This window comes from Kryptolebias marmoratus, linkage group LG6 (assembly GCF_001649575.2).
Source record: "Kryptolebias marmoratus isolate JLee-2015 linkage group LG6, ASM164957v2, whole genome shotgun sequence".
Lineage (NCBI taxonomy): Eukaryota > Metazoa > Chordata > Actinopteri > Cyprinodontiformes > Rivulidae > Kryptolebias > Kryptolebias marmoratus.
Window position 1 is genome coordinate 9,585,784 of NC_051435.1, and position 22,589 is coordinate 9,608,372.

Sequence of the window (22,589 nt, forward strand, 5' to 3'; positions counted from 1 at the left end):
ACTTACAGTTACAAACAAAAAGTTCTGTAACACAGAGTAATTTCTGTAGCAGAAAGGGGCTGAAGTGAGCGGAAGATCCAAATTAAGATTTAGAAACAGATCTGAAGAACAACTTGAGTCTACTGGTACAGTCAGGAGCTATTTAGAGCAAAACTGGGACACTGGAGGAAAGAAAGTACGTTATGTTCTTGTTCTTTTGCAACAATGCTGACCCAGGTCTGACAGACTGAAACATAACCAAATGAAGAGCCACATTTATCAAACTGTGATTACACCTGAGAGGATATATGAGCTGTTTTTTATGTAGGGAGGGAACAGATTATATAATGCATATTAAAACAAGTTTCTGTAACGAACAAAATAAATCTGATTTGCTGTATCAATAAGATAAATGGACATAAGCAAAGCCTTGTGTCTGCAGCTATTTACATGTTATTTTTCTTAAATATGTTTACAAATTCTGAAGTTGGTATCACCCTGTGTCTCTAGGGAAAATTATTCTACTCTCTTCCTAAAAGATCCATGTCAGGGTAATGAATAAATAATAAAGAAAATGGAGGGGCTGATAAAAGCAAAGTAACTCGTAGTCCTTTTCACCTTCTGTGTAGCCGCAGGCTTGTGTGAGGGCTTGACAGTGAGCCAACATGGCTGAATGAGACACAGTGATTCCCATGGTGCTTCCTTCTTTGCTGGTTTTATACTGAGTTTGAAAAAAAAAAATCATTTGATGTCTTTGAAACAGGATTACATTATAATTAGGAGCTTCAAATATGTTAATAATCCACTAAATCCTGGATGTGAAACACTAAAAATCAGGTGTTCCTTACGGTTTTGTGAAACTGCACTTACTTCTATATAGGCTATGTCATTGCTGGCTTCTCGTATTGAAGGGTACCAATCTTTCGGAGGCTTTGCAACATGTTTTCCATCTGTCACAAACCACAGCAGCCGTGGCCACCCTGCAGAGATGGCAACAAAATCAATCGAAGCCCAAAAAAATTTAAAAAAACAATGCTCAAAGTCAAAATGCGACCAAAAGAAGATGTACCTTTGAAAGTGACTACCTCTCCTGTTTGTGCTTTGGGCAGGCCTTTCTGACAAGCATCTGTGGTCAGTGCCAACGTGACCCCGCAGCTGCCCAATAAAAATCCAATCTGCTGACTTCCCGCATCCTAGGACAGCAAGGAGGAAGAGAAGTTTGAGACTTTTCAAGCAAACTTTGCCAAACACAACAATAAACTATTCACGATGATCAAAGTCAGAGCAGGACAGACTTTGAGAAAATGTGCATTTGACAGAATGCAGAAAATGACACTAGAGGGAGGGAAGAACATTGACTGAGGATGAAAACACCTCAGAGCTTTTCACATAAAAGCAGCAGCAGGTAAGCAGACAGACTGACAGCCAATCATTCTTAAAAACTCCACTGCTGTGCATCAAATGCAGACTGAGACGAGAATGAAGCCTGAGATCTGACAAGCACTCACTCATATCTGTGTAAATTAACTTAGATTCATGCTGAGCAAACCACACAGCTCATGGCGGCTAAAGCTTTGGGAGACATAGGGTGAGAGGCAAACAAGAAAAATAAAGGAAAGGAGGACTGGAAACATTTATAGAGAAGGAAGATAAAGAAAAAAAAGCTAGAGGGAAACAAAGAGAGCAGGATGAGTGATAAGAGCTGTCAGAATGAGAAAATGAGTTTCTGACTCCTGAGAACAGTTGGCCTGTGATTTAATATTTTGACTAGAATTACTCATCATTTCACCTCACTCATCTCTCATTGATTACAACACAGCGTGCGCCAACAGCATGCTCATAAAGGCAATCAAGAACACACATTAATATTCAGCTTGCATAGCTAATGTGGATAAATATAGTTGGGTATGAGCTGAGGAGTGAGCTGGAAGTTGCAGCGCATTATGACAATCTGTAAGCAAACATTCCCAGCATATTTCTACTGCTGTGTTTAGATAGTGGCAAATATCTATAAACATCTATAAACATCTATAAACTAGATACTCTTAAGCAATATTTAAATACTGAGATACACACTGAATGCTCTCTGTGTAATATTGTATTTTTCAGACGATGCACATCTTAAATGTCCTTCAAACGTGTCCAGCAGGGGTCAGCACGAACGCGTCAAAGCTCGCTCTAAGCCAGGACATTATGTTTGTCTTTACCTTTCTGGTCAGCGGTACCTCAATAGGAACCGGTACCAGCTCTGCCAGGAGGCAGCCGTAGAAGGCCACCATGAACATCACTGGGTCGCTGTTGGGAAAAACGAGCGCAACCTGAAAGCAAGACGGTCAGAAACAAACGGTAAACAGCGAGTCGTTGTTGATTTCAGGTTTGACATCTATTCCTGCATAAAAACCCAGGATTGTTATTTTTCATTTAAGCTTGTAGTAGGATCAAACAAGCAAACAGGAAGTTTACTTTAGAGCCTTATAGATGTTGAAATGTTCATTCAGCTGCAAAGACCTTCACTTCTCACTTTTCTGCATCTGTTGGTTATTTCTATCAGAGGTGATTTGATAATCAGATCACGACTGAGCACACAGTTTCATCTCATGACTTACTCTGTCTCCAGGTATTAGCAAAGGCTCATTTCTGGAGCTCAGCTTGTTTAGCAGGGTGTAGGCCAGTTTCTGACTGCGGGTCCACAGTTTACCTACAGAAGTCAAACACACGTTTTAATTTTACAAGCTCTAACTCACAAAGAATCATTTTAATCTGCAAAATAACAAGACTAATATAAAAAAGCACTTGACGATAAGAGCTGGTAATGTTTTACAAACGGACTTTGACTATTCCATTTGTTGTCCTACCGTAGGTGAGTGTGTAGACAGGTTTGCCAGCATTGTCCAGAGCTGTAAGACAGGGGCTCTTAGGATGAGTGGTGCCCCACTTTTGTAAGGCTGCTGGCAAAGATGGAGGCCAGTTGGTGACCACCCCGAGAGGCTCTCCTTCCAGGGGACTCATCTGCTGGCCTTCTGGCCTGGGCTGGTTAGGATCTGGCTGCTGGACTAGAAACAAAAAAAAGAAAAGAAATACAACAACATGATAAATCTTTTGGAGAAGGTGGACAAGTGTGTTTATGGAGTAGCAACGTAAATTTAACAACAAATAAAAGAGACAATGACAAGACTGAGGATAAAATAAAAAAAACAGTAAGAGGGGAGTGAAGGATGGAGAAAAGCTACCAGTTTTTTTATCCCTAATGTTTTTAGTTGCATATGATAAACACTCCCGAGAAACCACCATTGCTTGCTGAAAGTCAACTTTTTTCTCCTTCTTTGCATCAAATCTGGAATTTGACTTTTCCCCCCCTCTCCAATACAACACACGAAACTAAAAGTGGATTTTAGAGCTGTATTCCTGCCAAATAAAGCACCTTTATAAAGAACAGAAAGTGTTCGGTCTGCTGCCATTTTCACCTCTCTGTGAGTTTTTCTGCCCACACTAAGGAGAGAACCACAACCTTTGAGCCAGAACCAGCAAAGCTTGAGAACTACCTGCTGATGGGTTGCTGCTGCTGCTGCTGCTGCTGCTGCTGCTGCTGCCACATTTTCATTTTACACACTGTTTGTTCAAAGTGGCAGAGGACCACCCAAAACCCACACCGCGCCAGACTGGAATGGAGGAAATAGTTGGGCAGGGCTGGCTGACAGTGAGCGCATAGTTTTTACTTAATAAATTCCACTTAACACATAGTGATCATAGTTTTGCACAGAAACTAACCACTTATTACCAAACTTATCAGACAATTAGTTCACTATGAAGGATTAATTATCCAAAACTGCAGACGAATAACTCAACTGAAAGCTACACATAAAGAAGGGGGTTGTCAGATTAATATGCTGGAAAGAATGCTTTAAGATTTATTGGTTATTAGAGGAAATAATCATTTCTTTCAGGTGATCTTACCATCTAAGAGCTCTTCAAAGTCATCAACAAAAAACTCTCGCAATGGTGGCCGCTTTGGTCTCTTCAGTGTATTAAGTAGCTGCTGGATTTTGTTGGAGACACGACTGTTGACAGGAACACCTATAAAATGAATTTGAAGGGGATGAAAAAGTAAAAGGTGAGGGGAACGTAAACGAGGCAAGACAGATGTGGGAGAAGCAGACATAAAATACATAAAGAAAAACGGATGTTGTAGTGGAGGCATGTGTTGACAGATTGGGAGATTGATGAGGTAATGAGAAAACGATGGATAGGAGGAGGACAGATAAGACAGGAGAAAAGGTCAGTGTGGTGTTACAAGGTGATTTAGAGGACAATGAGCTGTCACTCACAACAAAACAGTGGACTGGGAGGTCCTCCACAGTCACCTGGAGGTCACAGACATCCAGTCAGGATTCTTTAAATTCCCTGACAAACCTGACCAAAATAAGTCAGGAAACAACGAGCCACCTCGCCTGCTGCCTAGCAACAAAGATGTCCTCTCTGCAGCATGTAAATTATAAGGTGTCTCAAAAGGTGTCTCTTTTTATACGCAAACACTGTGCAGTTTGGAACCAAGAGAGGTGAAAGTCACAAGTTTAAATGTAAAGATGCTTTTTGTCCTAACTACATGACTGCATATTTGAACGTCTTAATCTCAGAAACATAGACCTTTGCAAAGACAACAGAATGTAAGCGGGAGAATGAGGGAAACGAGAGACACAAAAGACTCCAAATAACATTAGGACTGGGGGTTGTCCAGATAGATTTTCCTCATATTTTATGTACAAGCTCAGACTATGATTACCAGGCAATGTATTCTCCATTTGGATTCTTAAATTACCAAAACGGGGGTCTGTGTCAGACATTCCAGACAGCCACAGGAGCTGAAAGCCACAGCTGTACACAGCGGGTTAGGTCTATTTTACTATGAAATGGCTCACTAAGACAGATGCTGCCTCTTCATATAAGGACAGATGCACTGGGAGTAGATGTATGTGTGTGTGTGTGTGTGTGTGTGTGTGTGTGTGTGTGTGTAGGGGGGGCAGCACCTGATGGGCCAATTAGAAAGCCCTGACACACAGGCCACAAACACATCAATTAATGAGCCCTGATCACTCAAGCTATAATTAATGTGTTTGTGATTTTGTAATTTAAGCCTCTGGAACATTAAATTAAATGGTGAAGACTGGTTTTATACTTTTTATGCTGTATGGGATCTACATTTACTGACAAACCCCAATTTTCCAAATGATAAAAATTAAAGAATAGAGCTTGTGTTGTTCCATCTTTCGATTATTGTTACTAAAAAACAGATCAAAACCAACATGTGTTACTTCCATCTGTCAGAACTTTCCGAGTTCCTGATGGTGTCTGCGGGTCTCAACCACAAGACTCTTCTGACCACTTCTGACATAAAAATGCTTCATAAATACATGGTTTCCATTTTCTCCATACTTCTTGTACCAGTTAGGCACTCTTGTTTTGAGGAGACTTCATTCAAAAAGAATTTGACACGTTTGTATAGGTGCATTTTATAGCCACTGTGTTCAGCCTAACATTACAATAATTAACCAGAATGTTATACAAGTTATAAAAAAGACATAAAAATAAACCATTGTGTCTCTGGCTATACTTATAAGGCTAATTTTGAAATGTTTTTATGACTGTTACACCCCTCCGCATCTAAACTGGCCAAAGAATGGTACTGCACCAGCTCTGCCTGGCTGCACCTGTGTGGGTGCAGATTAAAGGTATGCCTGGTGTGGCTGCTGGTTGCCTTCTAGTTGAACATTGTGTTCAGTCTCCATTTTATATCATGGCCCAATGAGCCAGGTCATGACATAAATTGGGGGCTCATCCGGGATGTTTTGAACTCGTAACGGAGATTAAACTTGACTGGTTTTGTAGAGTAAGTTGAGAGTTAAGTGTCCAGCAATTTATGTTACCACTCGGCTCACTGGGCTACAATATGGGATGGAGACTGAACACAACATTGAGTTTTACATTGTTGTTATTAAAAATGGACAACTAAAAGGCATCAACAAACCTTCACAGCCTGGCAACCAGCAGCCACAAAGGTGATCTGCCTCGAAAGCCACACGAGGCATACCTTAAATCTAGGCCTTCACAGGTGCAGTCGGTGAAGCCAATCAGACCGAGCAGAGTTGCTGCAGTACCACCGCTTGACCAATTTAGATGCAGAGGGTCATAACAATGGCTTTTAGACACCATTTAAGGTGGCTGAGAAATAGGCTACATTACGCTTTGTGTCGAAGAAATGTTTGGCAGAAAGTAAAACTCACTGTTGGTTTGAGTTTTCTCGTGCAAGCAGCTGGAAGTAATATTAGCAAGCGCTGCAAGAAGGCATTAACTGTTAGCATCAGAGCACAGATACAACAAGTCATATAACAAGTCGTAATAAGTCACTGTGGCATGTTTACTTCTCTCCTGTGTGAGTCAGTATTAAATCAGCAGCAGTGACTGACAGCTGCCGTCACTGAAGCTTCTGTGTGACTGCAGTGTAACATCCTGGTGTCACAGATTGAAGTGAAAAACATAAACTGACACCTCTTAGTTTTCTCACTTTGAGATAGGAAATCAGTCTGTCAACATGTTAATTATTCCCAAGGCCAAATGAATAACTACACTGTTTACACAGCCTGCTTCAACAAAATAAGTTCTGAGGACCCTCAGGTTAGAGACTGCTAAAACACACACTGTGTACCTGATGTCACTGTGGCTTGTCAAATATTTTTGTAAAACTCACACGCATTGAACAAGTGTGAGACCTAACAGCGGTGGCGAAGGCAGAACCACAAACACACACAAACACAAATGCACACGCAGCATAATGCACACACAGCAGACTGCCACAGAGCTGGAGGAACAGTTATAAATACCATCAATTAAAGTGAGGGATCCTTCACCTGCCCACTCACAGCCTGGAGGAGAGACATATCAGTACATCAATGAAATGACCCATCCAACTTTCTCTTTGTGTGTGTGTGTGTGTGTGTGTGTGAGAAACCTACCAGCTGATACACAGAGGTAAGCAACCATTCACCAAAAGGAACACCAATGATGACGCACAAAACTCTGCATATTTAACAGCTGCTTTCACTGATATGAGTCAAGTAGGTGGGCTGGTTTAGTTTTTACCAAGTTTAGTAGCAAATACTCTGCAGTATGAACATCAGTACAGTTTGGGTTGGTTAAACTTATGTGTTTATGCTTTCAGGGCTTAATGTAATAGAAAGGTAATGAATGAATGAAGGAATAAATGAATGAAGATGGAAAAATGACAGCCTTTTTAACTGGCCAATATGATTGTTATTTTCTACAATCCTTTTTTTTCTTTAGGTGTAAAAGCATTTTTTTTCTTCTTAGTTTTGAAAGACAGATACCTCATTTTGTATCAATAGAAATCCTGAAAAAGCTGCATCAACATAGAAAAATAACAAGCAGATAAACTGACATTTTAGAGGCTATACAGACACCATCCTATTATATATTTTACATGTATTTACACTTACAGGCAGTTCTCGGTGCAAACAAAACCAGTTTGAATAATGATTCATCTTTTTTTCTCCAAGCATATACTAACTGACAAAAACTCTGAACAAATCTTCCAAATTATTTGTGTCAAAAAACTCAAATATGTCCCTCTAAACAAACCCCAAAATTACTTTGCACATTTAATACTAAAAACAAGTGCATAGAAAAAGGTGCAGACATTGAAACACTGCAGTATTTCTGTGGATTTACTAACAACAACATAAGCTGGAAGAAACGCGGTGAATTCTTTCTGGAGTTGAAGAGGCGCACTGTTACCATGGCAACATGAAGGGGTCAGTCTGTAGCCTGTGCCCGTCAGAAAGGCCGACTGATTGAGGCTCGGACAGAGGGACAGACAGCAGGAGGGAGAAGGAAGAGAGAGGTGACTTTCTGTGTTTGTGTGTGTGAGAAAGAGAGGGAGGAGGAAACTCACCATCTGCGGTCTCCATGACGCTGGTGTGGTGGTTGTAGTTGCGGGAAACGCCTCGCACCGAGGCGGCGTGGGGCCGCTCCACGTGAAGCGAGGAGCGCTCTGACAGCCCCGTCACGTCAGGGGGAGCTGAGTGGTTATCTGTGATGAGTGGGGTGTTTGGGGTTAAAAGGTCAGGCCTGTTTTGGGCTGTTGCCATTACACCTCCTGGGTTAGCTAACTCACTGTCCTGACTTCTGAGGGTTTTTATCCGGACCCTGTGAGGATTCATGGAGCGCAATCTTAAACTACAGAGCAATTTCTTTTGACATCTCCATCTTCACTATTTGCCATGATAGAGCTATAAACTCTTCAGTGAACAACAAATCCACCTAAAATCAACCATCTATGGAAACTGTGAGCCTGCTTTAGCTGTTATTAAAAATAAGTTGACATCACAATGTCAAACCCTCTACACACTCTTACTAACTCAAGTTATCCAATAAAACAAATCTGCAACTTCTACATTTAATAAAACTGGAACATTTGGGCTTTTCCAACACAGCTTCAGACACTGACATTATGTTCCTCAATCAAAAAAAAAACCTGATTACTATTATATGCAGGTTGGGTCAACACCACTGGACAACTGCTAACTCAATAAAGCTTTTTGTTTTTGTTGTTTAAGGCATGTCTCAGAGGGGTGGCATCTGAGCATGCATCTGTTGGTCTGAACTTCCTGTTGGCATTTTCCACCCTGCCCATTCGAAAAATGTCTGGAAAACCAACGAGTGAAAATGTTGCAGCTAATCTTGGAAGATTTACTCCCAGTAACCATCTGTTGACTGGTTCCAGTTGCTCATTCCAAGATTGGATATATTCAAATATGTGTTACTGTTATCAAAAATGTCAATGGAGAGCCTTATTGACCATTCTCTATGAACAAAAAAGGGAGAAGCACAACATTTCCCAAGTGTTCTTAAGGTGTGATGGAATAATGTTGATGAGTTCAAAACAATCACAAACATTTGCACCTTACAAATTAAAGTTCTCTTGTAAAATGGGATTTCTTTCACATTATCTGTAAATGCTGTATATGTATGATAGCAAACCAGCAGTACAGCAGCTGAGGTGAATGAAACAGACTGAGAGTCTGAGGGAGCAGGGAACATGGTAATATTAGAAACTTATTTACAACTTCATGTCTCAATAGTCACTGCTGCAAATTTATGACAGCAACCTTAAATGAAGCTGAGATGGAAAGAAACAAACAAATCAAGACAACTCCATCCTGAGGATATTGTTTTTCAGCAATACACAGACACACATAAGTCTGGAAGACACCCTCTCACACTTTGAATCTCACCGACTCACTTGTGACACTCAAATGGCAACACAGAACGAGCAGTTTTGACCAAGATAAGGCTGTGAGCTTTCTCACATCATGACTGAATTACGGTGAGATGTCAGGCTGCGACGACTAATTAGAGAGACGTGATTTGAAACTGTCACTGGTTCTCTCTGAAGTGCCGTCATTAAGACATTAAGTGGAGCTGTAGGAAGACAAAGCCTTGGAATTGTCTGCGATTTAACTACCCAAGATTAAAAAAAACCCAAAAGAGTTGCCATGATGCAGATAAAGATTTTACCACTGATACTTCTGCTGAAGCCAACAATAGCTTGTCTTCAGGCTGTGACTCATGAGTGTATGTATACAGTGGTGCATCAGCAGACATGAATTCAAACTCAGATTGACTAAACCGGTGATGCTGTGTGATGTTGTGCGTGTTACTGACCTAGCTGGGTGTGCGCCATAAGGTCTGCCAGTGCGGTCGCTGTGGCGTTGGCGTTGAGGGCTGCGTGGGTAGTGGTGTTGCTGACGGACCTCCCTCCCGGGTGGGATGAGGTGGATGATGCGGAGGATGAAGTGGACGAGCCCTGGATGACTCGGTTAAACCAGTGCTCTACGGTTGGGTGGCTGTGACCCTGGTAGGGCGTGGAGGTGGGCAGGCGTCCCTGTCGTCGCAGCGAACCCTCGTCTTCTGAGGCTGAGGAGGTGTCTGTGTTTGACAGGTCAAAACAGGGCAGCGTTATAACAGTGGATAAAAACATGGGGCTGTCTAAGATCCCACACTGACTAAATCAAGATGGAACAACTCTGGACGGTTTAGCCGATATGCCGATGATACAATACTCTACTTTCACTATCAGGGTGAAGTAGATAAAACCATGTCTGATGGTAAAATTATTCTCAAGGTGATGGAAGCTTTATTAAATGACATATGAGTACAGTATGTTTTTTGATATATGCCTATTCAACCAATCACACTATTGCAATGAAAGCAAACGGAGGAGGACTTCATCTACTAAAACTAAACTGCAGTTTTTAAAATGATAAATGCTTACATGCAGGGTTTCAAGTGTACTAATGTACCAATTAATTTCTCTAAAACTTAGTAAGTGTAGCGTGTTGTTAAAGGGGATCAGCTTAACTTATTTCCAGCTCTGTATTTTTATGTGACCCCCAACAGCATAGCTTCCTATGATTAATGAAATAATAAGCAATTGTCCTTCATCTTTAAGGGCCCAGCCTACATTTTAACAAACTCTTGCAGAGACTTTTGTTTTCTCTAACTCTGAAAGTATACAGTAACTTTACCAAAATCCCAAAACCCAATAATGTACTGTATTTGATTCATTCATGATTAGAATGGTGACTTTTAAACCCAAATGTCTGCCCCATGAATCCAATTTGTAATGAAAGAGTGGATGGAAAAATAACTACATATTATGGCTCATTATCTGAATAATAATGTCTTTATATAAATATATTATATACTTAGCTTTTAGTGGAGGACCTTTTTTTAACTTTTACTGCATTATCTAAAACTTAAGGAACATTTAATTCGAGCATCCCAAATAATAACGTTATACAGTATATGAAAAAAATAAAGAAGTGCATAATATGTCAAGTTTAAAGTAATATTACTTAAATTAAAATCTAGCTGCTGATCTTTTCTTCTCTCTCTGGAGGCAACAGTGAGCAGTCGATCTCATCAAAAATAAGTCAAACAGGAAAAACCTTCAAAGTAATGTGGGGATCATGAAAAATGAACTCATTCCTTTTTATCTCCCAAACATGTCTGTCCTTATGACAAGTTCATTTAGGTTACATAACAGCAGGATTGTCTTAAATTAGTATTCTGCAGAGAACTGAACGCAATAGGAAGGAAGAAAAATAAACAGCAGCTTAAATTGTTGTTTTCAAATAATTTAGCATTCATTTTCTTTACTTTTAAAAAGAAAATATAAATATGCTTTACACATCCTAAAAGTTACAAAAACGAGCTTAAGTATACTGTGCAAAACAAAGCTGTAATTAAAAAGGAGCAACAGACATTAAAAAAACAGAAGGATGGAGTTTGAGTCTGTGTATAATTCTGTTTGTTTTTCCTCTGCCTGTCTCCCATTTTTCTCAGTCTAAAGTAGCTCGGACACAGCTGCACAGGGGAGGCGAGGGGAAGAGTGGGTCAGAAGATATGTTTAAAGTAGAAACAGAGAGGCAGAAAGAATGGGAAAACACTGAAGGAGAGAGAGAAGAAGGAGTTGATGTCAGCGGCCGACAGAATTAGGAACAGACAGTGAAATGGGACACAGTCAAGGAGACAGTGATGGACAAATCTGAGGTAAAGAAGATACACAAGAGATAGAAAAGGGGGGTATAAGCAGACATACTGAACCCTTTGTTTGTCTTCTGTCATATTGTTTCAAACAAATAAAGACAGATGTTAAAATGATGCCTTAGTCTAGCAGTTAACCCCTTTGTATTCCAAAAAATGTCACCCTAAAACACATATAAATGCCACATTTAAGTTAAAGTAAGAGCTGTTCTGGAGCCTTATAGTGTATTTTTTTAATCAATCTAAAAACTATTAGAACTGTTTTCTATTTTGTAAAAAGATGCATGTAAAGAGTATTATTGTGAAGAAAACACAACTAGATCGCAGCTTGTCATCTTACTAAGTCCTGCTTCTAATCTGATAACAATACCACAAAAAAAGGTTTATATATTTTTGTTTCAGACTAGTGATATCAAAATCATTTACCAGCTTGTCGAGCAAGTGAGCAAGACATGAAACCTCAAGTAAATGTAAATCAAAGCTAAAGAAGTTGGCTTTATTTTGGAATCACTACATCAAAACTAACTGCAAGCAAACCAGACTTAAAAGAAAGAATACGATGTAAAAAAAAAAAAAAACTATCTGCCATGTAGAAGGTAAAAACATCTGCAGAAACATACTGAAGTTACTATTTTTATGAGCCAGTATTTTACTAAGCTGGATTGTCAGGTCCATTGTAAATGAAAAAAACTATTTTTGTTAGGATGATTCCAACTAATTCAATGTCAGGAGGTTTTATAGGTGGGTTACCTTCATTTCATTCTTTTTGTTATTGATATCGGTGGTGTCGTTTTGGCATTGATTGTGTCCTTGTATCATAAAGCATTCTGCCTCAATTCAATTATAAGAATCTTGCTTTTCAATGATATGTCAGCGGTGCGCTGATTTGTATTCAGACTGAAGCTGTGCGGATAAAAGGTGATGGTCCACGATGGGGCTGTTGGGAATTTAGTTGTTAAAACATGAGCTGGTTTTCTCCAACCTGATTTATTGATTCAATCTCATTGCCTGATGGATTGTATACATTTTTATATATACATAATTACAGCAAAAAGTTTTATCTGTGTTGAATTTATGGTACTTTCACCATTTATGGTGGGTTTTTTAAGAATATCAAACTTACTTGTGAATAACTGGCCTTGAGCTGACTGCTACTGTCAGTTCATACAAAAGTTTGAACAGGGCTGCAATAATATTAAAGTAATGGTTCAATAAAGCATTTAAATAAATAAAAAGTGGTTTAAAGGTCTCCTCTAATTGCAGTTCGGGTCCTGCATGATACATTATGTCTCAGTTTTCTGTGTTTCTGGAGAACTTCCTTCAAAGCCTTCTGTTTAAAAGCAAAAAGCCCTTCACTCCTATAAACCGTAAAGAGCAAACTAAATCTCCCAATGCTTTTTGTGGTTCCTGAAAAACCTTTATTTAATCTTTTGAATCCATTTAAATCTATCAGAATCCAAGATCCCCATTGTTTGTTGCTATTTATATTGATCAAAGTCTGTCAGCCATGCCTACACACCTTTCTGAGTACAACAAATCCCTCAGAATTACTCACAAAAAAGAAAAAAAGTAGACACTTGCTCGGTTCCTGTTCAGGCTCCAGTGTCGGAGCTCTAAATCCAGTTTCTTGCTCCTCCACTGGGCCCCATACCTCTTATACCAAAAATGAGTCACTGCAGTGTTTGAGGCACTGTTATTAAATCTCACACAAATTATTCACCAAATAATTTAAAAATATATAAAAAGAGCTTTGGGGAGCCTTGAAAGCAGACATTTCACAATGCAATAAAATGACAAAAATTCAAATTAACTGTCCCACACAATACAAATAGTTATCAAAGCAGGCAAAAGGTCGACATTTACAGACAATGGTGAAAATCTGATTATTCCTCCATTATGCAGCTCATGTGGGAAGGTCTGCCTGGGAACATAACAGTGAAAACACAATCTTTATAGTCGCAAATAATGGACATATTCATCAAACTGCGCATTTCTTTCCAGTAGCAGAAGCTTGGCAGCATCATTTATAATCACTGAACACATCAGCGTCACCAGCCTACACCCCTGATGCTCATGGGAACATATGAAACAAATCACCAGCGAAAACATAAATTACAACACAAATTGTGTTGGAGTGTTTGAGGGAGCAGGGCTTTCACCTGGTGGGGTGCATGCCTCCACTGACGACTGAACTAGCACTGATCGTCTCTTCGAGGGCATGGGCATCTTCCTCTCCTTGTACTTTGCCAAAGCTGCTTGGACTGCCTCCGTGTGCAGATCTAAGGAAACACATCCATACAGTTAAACGTGTAAAATAAGAGCACTTGACATTGTAAATTTTTAGAAATAAGTGGCAGTTTTATTTTATTTTTTTTTTTTACCAGATCTGAAGCGTTCATCCCGGGCGTTGGCGGCCCGGGACTTATTCTGTTTGGAAACTGGAAGAACAGCTTGAGAGGAGGCCTGGATTCTGTTGTCGATTTGAAGAGATGGGTCTACACCTGAGGAGAAACAGGACCACAGCAGGTCGAGAACATTTTAGGGCAAGAACAAAACATCTATTGTTGTCTAATGCTCAGTTGCAGAAATCAGAGCTACATAACTCTTTACAGAATGTGCCTTGAACAGAAAACAACGGTGCTGAATATTGCTCAACTAGACCAAGTATTTACAAGCTTAATGTAATCCCTTCTTAGGCTGGACTCTTTTAATATAGTAACTTGGTATTGAGAGAGTATTCGCTTTAATTAATCCAGCCTATAATAAAGCTTTCCAACAGCCTTTGAGTTTTCCAAGTAAAGCAAATTTCACAGCGACTGAAAGGAGGTGATTTAGCTCCATGAACGCTAAAAAGATGAAGAGAACTCAAACTTTTAAAACTCATCATCTTCATTGTGCACCGCAAGGCACGTTTCAATTTTCTAATTGTTGTTTGAGCTCCATCGGTTACCAAATAATCAGCATCAAAGGAGAAACCCAAGGCTGAAGTAAGATTATAACCAAAGCTCTTATGGTAATCTTTCAGCCACTGATTTCTCTTCTTCCTCTGAAGCTCCTATTGACTCTGTTGGAAATAAATAATGATAAAAAACAACTCAAGAAAAATTAAGATCAGCATCTCAAGGCATAAAGGGTGTGAAAGACAGCAGAATGAGTTTAAAGTAATAATGCTTATGATCCTTCATCTCTCAAAGCTGAACACCAAACAAGATGGAGGTCAACTACTGGCACAAATATTTCACTTTCCATTATTTAATAGTATATAACTGAATTTATATTTGCTCTGCTTTTTTTTACCTGACCCACAGGGTTGCACAGAGTCGCTGTTCATTCCAGTACACAAATTAGAGGACAGACTCCTGGCACACCACATTTAGCCAGTGACATGCTGGATTTACCTGGCTGACCCGTCACACGCTCATCCAACCAGACAGCTATCAGACAGCTCGGCTTTTCAGCGGCAGCTTACTGAGGATCACTGAACTCCACACTATCAGCAACTCTCACACAGCAGCGGCACAAACAGCTGTGCAGAGCAATATTCACACACTTCAACCAAATCTGTTTTACCCAGATTTCTGCAACTGAGCATTACACAAATCAAATCTAACATAAAGAGAAAACTGTTTCAGGGCATTTGTTTGAGTTTGATTCACACTTCAATATAAGCGCCTCATGCTATGAGCAAAGATAGACACATTATTCTATGTTGGTCCTCTGTGTTGGACTGACAGCCCAGTCACACACCAGCCTTTCCTCAAGTCCCTGAGGAAATACGTCTAGAAAACAAGCCAGGAGGACAGACCCAGTTACTGGGCAGAACACACTTCAGAGACACGCAACACTGAGCCAATCAGAGGTCTGCTCCGTCACAACAGATGTCTTTATTGGTTCGCAGCGAGCCCTGATGAATTTATATCACCTGTCTGATGCCAGGACTCAGTTACCGGTGTGGGGTTTGATGATACACGTCTGTGTCACTTCCTAGAGAGCAAATACAAGTGACTTATGATATAAATCCAATTATGCATTAGACTCTGAAAACTACTGTTTTAAACCAAATTACACAACTGCAAGACACATGTAACTGAATAGTGACATTCATTTTTAAAGAACTGCCTCTGACTGTATTCAGTGGACAAAAAATTGCTTGATTATTAAACTTTAATTCATCTGCAATCAAATAGACCATTTAATTTTAGAGAACTATTGGCTGTAAGAGCAGAATTCAGAGTTTCTTCTGAGACAAAAATGCACTAATATTAAATAACTGGTCAAACCTTCGACAAGCTGACATTTTTTTAGTCTGTAAATGTATTTTTGAGCCCTGCAGAACCATCTGTTTGCAGCTTTTTAACTTTGTGTTGAAGTTCTTTTAAGTTTTCAAGAGTTCTTTGCGATACGGAGTTTGGTTCTCTCTAAAGGTCGAGACTCAGTGTTGGCTCCAAGTTGACCCAATCAAAACCTTCCCATTGTTTATTTAATTTTATTTATGTTGAATGTGTACAGCCAAGCAGTCACACAGCATGATAACACCTCCACCATCTTTCTGTCTGTAGACGGGTTGTTTTCCTTACGGGCTTCATTTCATCAAAATGATGCCAAAAACTCTCTGCTTTGGTTTCTTCTGTCCACAGTCTGTTCAATCCATCTTTTTTATGCTTGTATGCAGAGCAAGTGCTCCACCTGCTCTGCATACAAGGAGGAGGTGGAGAGGGGAAAAAGCTCCAAGTTTGTTTGTGTACAAACCTCAGCTGGCCTCAGCTGGCCTGCGCACGTCTCCGACCAGGTGGGGAAGGCACAACAGAGGCTTTACTTCCTCAGGAAGTTACACCATGTACACCACCCTCGTCCCCTGCTGACAGACTTCTATCGGTCAGCAGCAGAGAGCCTCCTGACCGACCCGTGCACAGTTTGGTTCACCAGCTGCACAGAGGAGAACAGGAAGGTCCTGCAGCGAGTGGCGAGGGTGGCAGAACGTGTCATCTGCACAATAACCACCGACCCTGAGAGATACTTACGCTGGCCAACTTCAACAGAAAGCTAGTTGTATTTTAAAGGACCAATCTCACCCCGAACATCAACCTCTCTCCCTCCTACCATCTGAGAAAACAGACTAATCAGAACAAAATCTGACGAACGACAGAGCAGCTTCCTCCCTCACGCAGAATTTCCACAAACATTTGCATGTTTAAAAAAGGTTAACTTGGACATGTAACTGAAGGTTTTCAATGTAAAACAACACTGAAAGCAACAGTGGAGTATGAGGCAGTATCACACCTTATATGTGATCCGAAGGAGTCAACAGTATTATAGACAGTTTTCACACTACGACTGTTAAAACTTAACCAAATTAATTGTGCTGTAAAGATTTGCTAAGAACTTCCAATAAATCCATCAACCCCACCAGTAAGTCTGTCCATACTGAGTACATCAAACAATTAAGAGTACAAAGAAACCCTATGAGTAGGAAGATGCAGGAGAAGGAATGAAATGATCTATCTAAGCTAAATACCAGTCCTCCTAATTTCAGTGGAAAGCCTACAGCGAGCAGCCCACAGCAGACTCTGGTTTCCACTCAAGCCTGTAAAATCAGGCCAAACTAAAGACTAAAGACTGAAGCAGATAGAAGACTGAGTCGCAAAAACCATAAAAAACCATAAAGACATTTACTGAGCCACTGCCAAAGTACACTTAATTGATATATAAATCTACAGTGTGTATGTTTTATAGATTACCTATATGGCCTTGATTCAATTTAATATTAATCTCAAAGTTCACATCTCCTAAAATAAGCATTATTTCATTATATCAAGACTTTAGCATTTGTTTTACGAAAGCTGGAAAAAAAAATGTTTGTTAATCGGTTTTGCTTAACTTCACTTCCCTTGAACAAGCTTCTTTCTTATCATTTACCAGTTTTTGAAAACTGCAGTACGGCTGTTTAACTGTCACTTTAAAATGTTGTCGTTTTTCTTTTTGGCTGCAGTCGGGACGATTCGCTGACCGTTTATTGAACATGCAGCCAGATACAGAAAAAACTTTTACAAGACAGAAAATCTCCAAAAGGGCCTGTGCGCCTTACCTTGTATCTGTGGGATGTAAGGCGCCAGCAGCTTGCTTCTTTTTTTCTCATATCCCTTCTGAGTGATGTCTCCTGTACAGACAGAGACAGACAAAAAGAGGGACAGACAGAGAGAGAAAAGAGAGGAAAAAGGCAGGGAGGGGGGGCAGAGAGATGAGTCATTAGCCCAGCCGTGCCTTGGTGTTTGCTGTGTGTTGGTGTGCTGCTTACACTGGCACCACAGGGCACCAAACACAGGTTTTGGTTAGGAAATGCTCCATGTCTGTCTCGTGCACTCAAACACACACTCACTGAATAAAAAAAGGGGCTCAATATAAACAACAGAGTGGACATTTCCCACAGATTATTAAAAATAACATATTCTGAATAAGGAGTTGAGTCCCTATAATAAAGTTAGGTCCCCACAAATAACATCAAATGTGTTTTAAATAAGATCTGAGTATTTTTACACACTTCAGTCCACTAAATACATAAAATAAAAAATAGGAGGTCACTTAAAAAGAGACAAGGTGAAAGACCTGAACAGTGAGTATGAAGGTATGATGTCTCAGCTCTTAGGAGTTGTTTTGACTCAACGTTAACACTTGAACCCAATGATCTGATACTTCACCCTGCTTTTTTTTTAATTAATTTTCAGATGCTCTCAGTGGAGTTCATGAGGGTTGATGCAAAAAGAAAAAGCAACAGAGTGCTCACAATAAAGCTACCCGAAGACGACAACTTGATTAAAGGGCTCCCTGCGTGCTTCCATCCCTCCTTGCAGAGTTCTTTTTATTAGTTGCTCTGTTATGAAGTGTTCATCTGAACGTTTGCGTGTGTGCACCAAATAAATATCTTGTTCTAATATTACTCTCTCATACATGCATAATTTAGCAGTTGTTAGCTACTGTTTATGTATCTTTCCATATTTCTAGATCAAAAAGATTCTCAGGGTGGTGTTTGCTTTTCTTTTCTGCTCTTCAAGCGTCTTGAAGCCAACTGTGTGATAATGTGAAGGCAGGTGTTGTTGGTCCCACTGTTTTCTGCGCGGCCCACTGGTCCTGAGTCACCAGTAACAACTGAATGCCTGCACTGTTAAATGTCCAACAATGCATTGCTGTCCACAGGCTAAGCCGGCTGACCTGACACTGACTCGTTCTGTTGATACGCTCTCTGTTTGTGTGTGTGTGTGTGTGAACATCAGTAAATGTCTGCGTGCGTGCCACCGTGTCTGTTTGCTCACCGCAGCAGCCAGCCAGTTTGAAAGCCACACAATGGAGTTTCACTATTCTCTGCGACAGCTCCAAATTCTGGCCTGTGGCCTGGGAGGCCGAGCAGCCCCAAGCACGCACGGATCCATGGAGTTATGTCTCAGTAAAGCTAAGCTTTTGATCTGAGAACAAACAGCTTGGCCATTAAATATTGTGGAATGGACTTGAACATTAAACAGAAGTGACCCATAATCTTCGAAGTCTCAGTGAAATAAGTGATTACAACATTTCTATTGCAGGTGTGCAGTGAAACTGAAGGTCTGCATGTGCATGGTTTATTCATTATTCACAGACAGAATCTATTTCCTCTCTCTGTTTGAACTTTGACTGCCTCCATCAGAAAGAAATGGGTGGATTCAAAGGTCAATCTGTGGCCTGCTGACTGCGGAATAACAGAGGGGGGAGAGGGTGAAGGACATAGGGAAGGACACAGTTGGAAAGAGGACAGCTTAGCAACTATGGCGAATTGCATGATGAGAAAATAGGTCCTGTAGATAGAGGGACATTTACAGCATTTGAGCCCCTTCAGCTCTTTGCACCGAATAAAAGCTGTTCCACGGAACTGATCTGTACAGAAAAGAGCTCAAAACATGCAAAAAAGATTAGAGGTATAGGTACCAAGTACTGTTAGAAGTGGAAATAAATATGTCAGGGAGAGGGATAAGCTAAAGTACAAAATGACAGAAAGATGAGGAGTTTCTTATTTTATCATAAGGAATTATGATGAGTGGCTCAGCTGGTGGACTGTTTCCGTTCTCAGTCAGCATCCTCCTTCATCATAAGCCCGCTCTTTGGTTCTCTTTATCCCTCCACTCAAACCTCTTCACCTTCCTCTCAGCCACTGAGACCTCACTGACAACACATCCTGAGAACTCCTGTCATCTCCTGATGACTGGAAACTTCTCTGTTTTCATTTACCTTCATGCTGAGCAGGAAAACAAAAACAACACAGATATTTAAAAAAACTTCCACATTCTCTTAAGCTTAAAATGCCAGACTTAAGAGAAAGGTCTCCATCCATCTGAAGTGAAAACAAATCTATTTTACCAGACAATGAAAGATTTGGGGATTTTTTTTCCTGACAAATTTTCTAATGTTACAGTAAATTTTGAGCCTTCCAGTTTTAAATCCGATTTACAAAAAGCAGAAGTCAATCTTACGGCAGCAAGAAAGCCCGCTGTCCTCTGCTTTGTGTGATTGATTATAAGTGACTGACGGCTATTGAGAAGGTTTGACTTCTGGCTACCGACTGAGGCTGTTCTTCCAGCGAGGCACATTAGAGAATTACACCAACATGGATCTTCAATCACAGGATAAATACTGAGCACATTCCTCTACAAGTCAGCACAACGAATAGAACCTGAAATCAGTTTTACTTGAGTGTGAGACATACTTGAATGTTCATTAAAGTTAAGGCAATAAGCAACAAGGCAAGGTGTACAACTATTTTATTTTCTAGATGCAAAAGAACAGACAGGGATAACAACTCATATGCTCCAATTTGCTTTAAATAAGGCCCAGAAACCAGCAGTTGCAGGATGTGCTCGACGGTGGCATTGCAATTGTCTAAAAATCTGCATTTGTAAGATTTATTTCCCCATCGGTGGCCAATTAAAAGCAGAACTCACAGGCTGAGTCAGTATGTATGCAAAAGTGTGTGTGAAGCTGTGTGTTGTGGGCAGGAAGTGATGCCGTTTGGCAACAACAGATCTAGGTGATAATTCAAAACTAAACTGCATTATAATAATCCCAATAGTTTCAAGTTTTTATACTTGCAAAGTTCAAAAGGTTTAGAGCTATATTTTTAAAAATGTCTTAATTTCTTTTGTATAATAATTAGTAGGTTTTTATGTTTTTTTATTTTCAAGTATTTGACTAATATTTTAATTAAAATACCATAAAACATACAACCTAATGTATCAGAACTAGAACAATGTGAAGGGTCTTTGGTAAAAACCCAGCACTGAAACTGAAGCATCAACCTCCTGGGATAAATAATACAATATAAGTGTACCCTTCTAGTCTAACCCATTGAGTGAAATCCTTTTTTTCATGAAATAAAACCTTCCCGTCTGAACCAGACTACAACCCACTCCTCCTGAGTGACCATCGGCCAGTGACGTGGCCCCACCCTTCCTTAATGTCAGTTCTTGTGCCAGCCGGACCCAAAATGTGCCAACTGCACTGCTGAGCCAGCAATCAAGCTGTCTGCCCTTCAGCCAAAGAAAAAAACCACGACTAAATATTTAGGCAGGGGAGAATTTGCTTACGAGGCTGGTGCATTAATTTCAGCAAAAGCAGATGTGACCAGCTGTCTTTTAGTATTAGCGAGACAGCATACAAATCTTGGTTTTTGCACATTTGGATTATACTTTAACATTAACAGCCATTTAAGTATTCTTTTTTTTCTAGTACATATTTCCAGTGAGGTGTATGTCTGGATATAAAGTGATCTATTATAGGGATGCATAGTGGGTGTTTCCGTCATCATCTCATCTGATATTGCTGTGCAGTCACATCTTTACTGCTCTAGTTTTGAAAAAAATATTTCTTTTGATGATGAGAAAAAGAAGCACACATGTTTAAAATGTTTAGTAAACACATGTTTAGTAAAAAAGGGTAAGAAAAAATCTTTCACGTTTAAGTTATTAGTCTGTCTAGAAAAAAAAAACACTAAACCATGCACTGACACAAATAAACGCCAAGTAGAGACACTCACATGCAGAGGACAGAGGAGGCTGCAGAGCAGTGATGACACGTCTTCAGCACAGACAGATCACTGATGGACGGATGACAGACGAAGAGGCCGGTGCCAGAACACAGACAGTCGGGTCAGCAGAGGCTAAACAGCTAAAACAGTCTAAGAAGTCCTGCTGTCATAAGTCGGGCTTTTCGACATTCGTTGTCTCCTTTCATAGTGAGAGCAGGAGAATGAATGAACCCCATCTCCCTCATCCTGCCCTCCCTCTCTCAAACCCCCTTCAATCAACTGCCCCTGACACCCCCACTCTCCTCTACCATTTCCATCCCTCCCTTGTTCGCTCTCCTCGCGGCTAAGGTCTCGACAAAACCGAGCTCGGCTGCAGGATTAGGGTGTCAAAGCAGACCCCTGCCCCCCCACCACCTTCCTCCACTCACTGATCTCACACATTACGCCGTACAGCAACTGTGAAGAGGCTTCATTAACCTGTTACAACACGTTCACACAGGTCAGGTTACAGAAGAAGAAAACCGTGTTTAACTGTGAATAAAAAAAGCTCCTGCAGCACAGGAAGATGCAGCATGAACAACAAACATCTTTAAAACAGAAAAAGAAGAAATGCATGTGTTATACTGGGGTGTGATTAATAATCTGTTGCATTAAAATGGTGATTCTACACCAATTCCTACCTAAAAATCTCTTTGTGAAAAAAAATGCAGCCTGTATTTTAGAGGAAGCTACTCTGGGGTAAGATTAGGCTACCTTTGATGTGGAGGAAACCCCTCCCTTGTATTTAGACTGGCTGGAGATAGAGTACTCCAGGAGTCCCACAGGGTTTCCCAGCCTCCTCTGTGGATAAGTGTGTGTACGCGTGAGTGAGTGGGTGTGCATTCCTGTTTCATTTTAAAAATTAACTGCTTCTTTGCCCCATGGCTGTGAGTTCCAATGAATACTT

General features: G+C 40.3%; 1 protein-coding gene across 9 annotated transcripts in view; it reads right to left on the minus strand.

Annotated features, from left to right (window-relative positions):
* dip2a (disco-interacting protein 2 homolog A) overlaps positions 1 to 22,589 on the minus strand; it is a 71,021-nt gene that overhangs the window by 14,386 nt on the left and 34,046 nt on the right. For 4 of the 9 annotated variants that reach the window (XM_025007682.2, XM_025007681.2, XM_017424500.3 and 1 more), the window contains exons 2-14: positions 17,684 to 17,755; positions 13,980 to 14,099; positions 13,758 to 13,877; positions 9,715 to 9,978; positions 7,943 to 8,080; positions 6,855 to 6,896; positions 3,934 to 4,053; positions 2,835 to 3,032; positions 2,586 to 2,677; positions 2,187 to 2,297; positions 1,049 to 1,172; positions 850 to 959; positions 598 to 700 (exon numbers count right to left, since the gene is read on the minus strand). In XM_025007682.2, coding sequence (XP_024863450.1) covers positions 598 to 700; positions 850 to 959; positions 1,049 to 1,172; positions 2,187 to 2,297; positions 2,586 to 2,677; positions 2,835 to 3,032; positions 3,934 to 4,053; positions 6,855 to 6,896; positions 7,943 to 8,080; positions 9,715 to 9,978; positions 13,758 to 13,877; positions 13,980 to 14,099; positions 17,684 to 17,755 — 1,614 coding nt within the window. The remainder of the gene's footprint in view (positions 1 to 597; positions 701 to 849; positions 960 to 1,048; positions 1,173 to 2,186; positions 2,298 to 2,585; positions 2,678 to 2,834; positions 3,033 to 3,933; positions 4,054 to 6,854; positions 6,897 to 7,942; positions 8,081 to 9,714; positions 9,979 to 13,757; positions 13,878 to 13,979; positions 14,100 to 17,683; positions 17,756 to 22,589) is intronic. The other 5 variants (XM_017424502.3, XM_017424501.3, XM_025007683.2 and 2 more) reach the window with 2 other exon arrangements.